This window comes from Pistacia vera, unplaced genomic scaffold (genome assembly GCF_008641045.1).
Source record: "Pistacia vera cultivar Batoury unplaced genomic scaffold, PisVer_v2 Contig200, whole genome shotgun sequence".
Classification (NCBI taxonomy): domain Eukaryota; kingdom Viridiplantae; phylum Streptophyta; class Magnoliopsida; order Sapindales; family Anacardiaceae; genus Pistacia; species Pistacia vera.
The window spans coordinates 121,426-129,587 of NW_022196003.1; the positions used below are offsets into that span (position 1 = coordinate 121,426).

The window sequence follows — 8,162 nt, forward strand, 5'->3', positions numbered from 1 at the left end:
CCCAGAACCAAAACCAAAACCGTTGTTACAGGTTCTGGTTCTGGGTACTTAGGAACTGGAACCGTCGGTTTGGTTTGGTTCCAAATTTCAAGGAACGTCGGTTTTCGGTTCTGGTTCCGGTTCCTTCAAAAGTACAAGGTACCCGGAACCGAACACCCCTAGTTATATTATAACTTATAAATTACCCCATCTAATAATCAAGTCCAAAAGCATAAATAATAAAAATAGTTAGCTTTATAAACACATAAAGCTCATGTTATATGTAAAAAAAAAAAAAAAAAAAAAAAAAAAAAAAAAAAAAAAAAAAAATTATTGTAAAGCCAATATTTTTTTTTCTAAAGTTAATAAATCATCGTTTTATTATCTTAGAAATTATTTTTTAAACCGGCTTTAGTTTATTTAAGGAAATCTATTTTTTAAAGTTTTTTTTTTCTTTTATTTGACATGTTTAATAGTATTTACAATGATTATTTTCCAAACATTAAAACACGAAAAAAATTATAAATAATATTAAAGTTTAATATTTATCATTATGTTGAAATAATTTATTCACATCCTCACTTGAATTCTGGCTCGGCCGTTATATATATGTACATAATATACCCCTTTTCTAAACTATAAATTCTAAACCCTAATTTACGAAGAAGACTTTCTTCTAATTCTCGTCGATAGTGGAGGACCAACGTTTGGCCTGAGGGGTGGCCCCACCCGCGTTTGAGGAAAATTTGAAATTTAATATAAAATATATCTTTCTCACCATTTAAAAACCAATCATTCTTCTTTGCCCCCTAAATACAATTTTTAATTCAGCTAGCGTGCTCGTCGGCTTCGCACTTTGCATGGAAGGGCTATTCAGCATTATTCCAACTGTGGAATTGGACCCAAATCCCACCTTCAAATTCTCACATGAACCTGTAATTTTATAATGCATCGCTCTAGATCTCGATCCTTCATTTGCAAACCTCTTTATTCTTCCGTGTATCATCACGTCAAATTCTATAACTCGGCTTCCAATCAACTCATCTTCAACTCGACGTGCAGACTGGCTAGAAATTGGTGCTGATGAGAGGCTGAATCCTGCGGCGAACAAATTCTCTTGACCAGCGGCTTGCTCAAAACCATTGATGACCATCCTTCCTGATATAAATTCTTTCTTGTAGGAGACATGAAGTTCGAAACTCGAATACGAGATTATCTCATCTTTGTAAGGGTTTTTGATTGACAAAATAACACTCCAGTTACCAGTTAACTGAGACTCTGAAACGGAAACTGAAAAGTTATCGATGGATACTGAGTTCACCTCGATTTGAGGATGATCGTTAGAGCCTCCTAAGAAACTTATAAAGAAAAAACCAAAGTAGATTGCAGCAACAAAGACAACAGGGATGCAATCGTCGCGAAATGCATCGTCCCCTGGATTAATATTCATCTCAGGATCCATTGAAGCGCTCTGCATATTAATATTCTTCACCGTTGAAGAAGGGCAAGCAAATTAATTATATTTATGGAGGAGAAAATGAAAGAAGAAGAAGAAGAAGTGAATAGGTTATGCTAATGTTGTGAATATAAGAACAATTATGAAACGTAGAGTAAGCACAATGAATTAATCTCAGTCAAATTAGGGTTAAAAAGGATTATATTATCCCGTTGAAGTAGTAACTAACTTGAGCCAAATCTTTGAAAAAAATGATAAAATGGATGAAAAAATATATTAAAATATCAACATGCTTGGGTGAAAGCAGATTTTTTTTTTTTTTTTTTTCGTTGGGACGGTTGAAAATATTTTAAGTATACATAAAAAACAAATAATTTTAATAAAAGTTTCTTATTTGATATAATATTATCATTTTTTTAAAACGATGATATGATACCACATCATAAATTGAACTTATTTTAAACCTTTTGAGAAGAGAAAAAGTTGTTTTTAGTTTAAAATTTCGTTAAAAAAAAGGGAGAAATCGATGTATAGAAAGAAGACAAAAGAGCACTTATGATGAAATAAAATCTCTAAATGTATTAATTTTTCAAGAATTATGATTTTGAAATTATTTATCTACAATAAAAAAAGGTTAAAGAGTTAAAATAAATAACTAGGATTGATTTTTTTTTTTATATAATTAAATTATTGTGAATAATAAATTTTACATTTAAATTTAAATTTAAAAAGCAATAGAATATTTCATGTATAAAAGAAATTTATTTTTTTCTGAAAATAAATTAATTATATGTAGATAATAAGCATAAGATTAAGATTAATTTGTTAGAATTACATGGTCTAGAACGTCAATTTGGAACAAAAAACTAATAAAGAAATTTATTACAGTTAAATATCAATAATAATAATAATAATAATAAAGACCAAAGCAAGAATATTAACTTATTTTTCTTTGTATTTTGGTAATATAAAGAAAATTGTATTATATCTTCTTCATGTATAAGAAAAATAATGTAAAGATTCTATAAAATATAATCTAGAGTTAAAAAAGGAAAATAAAATGATTTATTTTAAAAAATAATTAATAAAAAAACTACAAATACTATAAATTTTCTAACTGATCATAGAAGTTAGAGTTAATCTTTTCATTCTATTTTTGACCTCATTAAAGTTGAGGTTGGTGACTAATAGTAATTAGTTAATAATTTAGGTGATTAATTTATCTATAAAAACAAATTTATTTTAAAATTTATTAAATTTTAAAATATATTTTTGTTCTAATATGTGTCCTAATATGGGCAGTTTTGATATCATAATATGTGTCACAACATCCTTTTGATATTGTTACAATATCTTTTAAAAGAATAAACGATGTTGCTTTTGTTACTAAATTTTAAAACTTAACATACTAAAAGGTATGATTTAAATTATCAAATATGACATGAATAAATATGCAACATATAAAACTTATTATCATTATTATTATTATCACCATACCCTTCATCTTTATTAAAGGCCTTCTTTGTTTTAATTGTGATGACAATGTTACTACGTTCAAAGAATAATTTAATTATTAACTAATATGATGCACATAAATCTTATTTTCTTTAAATAAATTAATGTCATGAAGATTATATTATTACATATATCTCGGATGGTTTTTTTTTTTTTTTCTTTTCATGTGAGATCGTTTAGTATTAAAGTCATCCTCGATATTCAGATTATATTGAATAACCCTTGAAAAAAGGTTTTTTTGATAATGAAAGAAATATTTTTAATACTTTCTAAACAAAGCAGATATATTTATACTAAGTAATCTCACAAGAAGAAAATGAAATATACCTCATCACGGTTTAATTAGTTTAATAAAAAATTATATTATCATTAGAGCATGGGTTCAATGTTTCTTAACGAGTTACTAATAGTTGTCATTAGTTTTCCAAGTACTTTTAAGCACATGTTTCATGAGCATTATATATATATATATATATATATAAACAATTGAAAGCAAATCTTTATTGAGTAAACGACATATTCCCACACGAGGTTTGGCGAAATCCCAAGTGAATACCCTTGGTTTAATTTATTCCAAATCCCCACCCTTAAATGAATGTTGTTAGTGACAGTTTGCTTTTGTGGCAGGCTATTATGAAACTGCCCTTCACCCCATTCCAAACCATAGTCCATTCTAAGCCACCCATCCCAAACTGCCACCACAACCGGCCAAACCACCTCCATTTCAAACCACCACTGCAGTCGGCCCACCCTACAATTAATCAACAAATCAAATTCACTCCAAAACACAGGTGGTGGGCAACGACAGTGGCAGCGGGGAAAACAACTAGAAAAAAACCCATAACCAATCAACAAATTAAATTCATTCCAAAACACAACAAAAACGCAGCAAATGAAACTCAAAACAAAGGCTCCAAATAAACCCAAACCCAGCTGTCGTGCAAAGAGATGGGGAAGTGATGGACGGCGACTGGTGACCAAACGACTGTTAGGGATGGAAAGGGTTTTCGAGAGGGGAGGCCAGTGAGGTGAATGGCGGTGACGGGAGGGATTTCCATTACCGGAATCGATGGGAAAATGGAAAAATCATGCAAACCTTAGATTTGTGGTGGTCGGCGATTAAGGGGTTCTCTTGGATGGGGGTGAGAGGGGTTTTGGTGTGTTGGTTAGTGATTGGTGGTGATGGGGGTGTCCGACGACGCTAGAATCAGGCGATTGGGTGCTGCACTCACGAGAAAGGCAAAATTGCGCGGTGAAGAAGAAAAAAATGGAGAAATGTAAAAGGGAGATGGATAGTCACTGCTAGATCTAGGCTTCATTATCGGAAAGGAACGGAAAATGGCCGACGGCAACGCCGGCAAAGATGAGAGAAAGCGGAAGATGAAAAGGTGAAGGTGGAGGTGGAGGTGGAGAGAAATTTGAGATTTGAGGTCTTTTAGGGTTATTTTGTCTTTTTAATATCAAAATAGGTTGAATACCATTTTAGCCTTCCATTGTTAAAATAAAGAAAACAGAGTTAGTTTAAGGGTGAAAATCTGGAATAAAAGGAACTGGGGATATCTGCTTAGGATTTCGCCAAACCTCGAGTGAAAACATGTCGTTTACTCTTCTTTTTTTAAAAAAGTTGAAAGGTATCTCTTAACTTATTTAATTGAAAAAGGTTATCAAAATATAAATATTCATATATCTCCCTTTATAAATAAAAAAAATCATAAAATTTATACTAATTATAAAAATAAAAATATTTTACCTTAAAATAAAAATATTTGACTTACAATATATGATGGTAACCAAATATTATGTGGTATACTTGTTATGCTAATTTCTTTTGAAAATATTTATGATCTTCATTTAATTTTACATTTGCTCTCAGTGATTAAGTTATGTTAATAGTAAGTAAAGCATTCAATCAAATAAATATTGTCTAGTTTAAGTTTCAAAACTTACAATCTTTACATAGTATTAAAAACCCGCTTTTAAAAAACCTTTTTTTTTTTTTTTTTTTTTTAAAGTATATAACTGAAACAATACATTAACATGAAACTTGTAAATAAAAAAACTTATATATATACTTTTGCATGATTGTATGATAAATAGATTCCACTAAAATTAAATAATATTCTAAGAACGCTGATTGTAATTACGCGATTGAGTTTGTTTCCCTATCATACCTAAAATACATATTGGTTTCTTTATTCTCAAAATCTAATTTTATTCTATTTAACTATTTAAAACCGCTAAGATTTGTTAATTTAGTTAAACACCCCCTATAATAAAACATTAAAAATTAATAAAAACACTCACACTGACTCATTAAATGTCGATAACCGGCTACCACTATCGGACGGTAGCCAGAAGACATCGATCCAGCCAGTCTGCGCCGATATGACATTTTTCGACTAGATCCATGTGAATATTAATAATATGATGTGTCAATAAATATTTACTTAATTACCATTCTACTGTTTAATCTAACAATAAAGATTCACGATAACTGAATTTCTACCCAAAAGACCTTCACACGCTTGATACTATACTACTTACCATATCTTGTTTGTACAAGCCTTTTTGAGGCACTTGACATGAAAATGCAGAGTCTACATTACGACTAATACTACTAGTCACGAATTAAACGCTTATCAAATATCAATAAAACTAATTTACTAGATTAATTAAATTGAAAATTAATCATCTAAAGAATTGATTAGATTATATAAATGATGGATAAATGATTATGTTAAGTTTCCATTTTTAGCTTTTTTTTCCTAAGCAAAATCTGATGTGATATGCTACAAATCTTTCACATGCTAAAAACTAAAATCCCTTTACGAACAGCTCATAAATTAAAATTAGAGCCCATAACCTTTTACATTATATCTATTGATCAAAATTAGGTCCCTTGAACAGCTCAATTATAAGAGCCCATGACCTTTCACATGTTGACAATCAACATGTTTAATGCACATGCAATGTTGGTCTTGTACACATTTTCCTTTTCTTTTTTCGTAAATATCAAGTTTTCTAAATGATTGATGCATAAATAATATTATTTTTCTAAAACATTTTTTAATACATTAATTGAATTTAAAAAAATTTCTCGTTATCGTTGATGTTTCACCGTTATCTTTCAACTAGATAGAAAGCCCGCGCGTTGGGTAAGTACGTTTATAAATTTTTTTTCACATTATTAATAATTGTTTGTATGATATTGAATTATTTATATTGAAGTTAATTTTATATTGAACTGATAATTAAAGAAATAAATAATAAAAATATTACATATCAAATAATGAGGCTTGAATTTGTACAAAATTTAAATAAATATACCGGATACCAACCCCAACTAAAGAGATCTACCATACCCCACCAAAACCAATCCCCAAATCCAAACAAAACCCGCAACAACAAATAAAAAAACCAATAAAATAAAACACCTAGAAACCATTTCCAAAATCTGTAGCTAATCCCCAAATGGGCACTCAAATTTGAAGCAAAAAAATTAGATTTATGATAAAATTTGTAAAAGAGGAAGCTTTTTTAACATAGCCCTGAACATTCTTGAGGATTTGGTTGAATCTGGAATCCAGGGTACTTGACCTTTTTTTCTTTGAATCAAGAACTTGGTATCACACTTATGTTGCTGCCTTATATCGTCAAAAGAAGAGATACATGGGAGACTGTATACAACAAATAAATTTAACAATGGAAGATGGAACCTCCATCTAACGTATATTCATATTGGTATCAAGGTGCATCGCATCATATGATCTGTCTTGAAATAAATCCACCAAGACCTTCATTGATCTTCAAACTCAATGTAAACAATTGATTTTTGACAAAAGAAAGCTGTTAATTAAGACCAACTCCCTTACATCTTAATATGATAATTAAGACCAACTCCCTTACATCGCTGACACTTATTTCTTGAAAATCTTCTATCGGCCCTGCTACGGGCTTTTCTGTCGGCCTTGCTGCGGGCTCTTCTCTATGGATGCGAGGATTTATTGTATCCTAGAGTGGTTCGGGATTTAGCTTGGATTCTGCTATAACCATTGTTCTCAGGAGCGGCCGCTTTTGTGTTGTGTGTATGGCCCAGTTGTAACATTCTCAAGATTACTTTCTGCAGCTCCTAATCGTCGTGACCCCCCCGGGAGTCAGAAACCTCATTGCTTGGTAGCGCACCGATGTGACTGCGCTCAAGTCATCCAAGATCGACTTTTTGAGGATGACATTGTACGTGATAGGGCAGTCTACCACAAAAAATTCAGCCATCACCATTCTAATCTTGGGCTTCGTCCCTCGAGTCATGGGGAGGTTGATCGTCCCCTTGGGAACCAGGCTGTCCCTAGTAAATCCATAGAGCAGCGAAGGGCACGCCCTTATATCTCTCTTTGTGAACCTCATTCCTTGGAAAGCTCCCAAGAAAATGATGTTCGTTGCACTCCCATTATCAACCATTACCCTCTGTACTCGGGTATTACCAATTCTAGCCGCGATTACGATCTCATCATGATTATGGCGAGGGGATTCTTTGTATTCCTCGATCGTGAACCCTACTATCTCGTTCTCTTGTCTGGGCCGTTTGGGTGACTTCTGTTTACAGTTCATTATCCAAGGAACCGAGTCTGTCCTTGCCTCTTGAGCATATTGCTCATGAGTATGCCTTGAGCTCCCTACTATGTCGAGCCCCCCGTAAATTATGCCTACCCAGACTTCGTTGTTGGCGTTTTGGTCTTGGTTCAGGATTTGGTTATTTTGCTCGCTAGGATTTTTGTGAGCTGGTGTCATCTTAACGAATTCCTTTAGGTGGCCCCTTCTTATTAGGTCTTCGATGGCATCCTTCAAAGCCTAGTACTCGTTTGTGTTGTGCCTAACATCCCAGTGGTATCGGCAATACTTTTGCCGATCTCTTCTGCCCAAAACCCCTCTCATTCTTTCTGGAGAGGGCAGTCTCTTCACCTCACGGGAGACTTCGTAGTTGTGGGTGATGTCTTGAATGAGGGAGGTGTATTTTGCATACTGCAGGAAGGGCTGTCTGTCTTTGCGGTTATCTATTTTTTGTCTTTTTTGGAATCTGTTGCGGTCCCTATCATTGCGGTCTTGGCCCCTGTGCTTATCCAATGGTCCCTCGTGCTGAACTTCTGGCTAATGCTGCCAACGAGCTTTTTACCCATTAGTGTTTTGCAGCCATCTGGTAGAACTTGGCCAGGCT

At 32.7% G+C, this 8,162-nt stretch overlaps 1 protein-coding gene across 1 annotated transcript; it reads right to left on the reverse strand.

The window, feature by feature from the left end:
* Positions 1-760: 760 nt before the first annotated feature.
* LOC116128456 lies at positions 761-1,441 on the reverse strand. Its single transcript, XM_031414179.1, has one exon. It carries the CDS (start codon positions 1,439-1,441, stop codon positions 761-763), a length of 681 nt encoding a protein of 226 aa, XP_031270039.1.
* Positions 1,442-8,162: the final 6,721 nt, after the last annotated feature.

Excerpts from the sequence above, each read along its gene's own strand:
- LOC116128456 (XM_031414179.1), bottom strand. The coding sequence starts at position 1,441 with ATGGATCCTGAGATGAATATTAATCCAGGGGACGATGCATTTCGCGAC.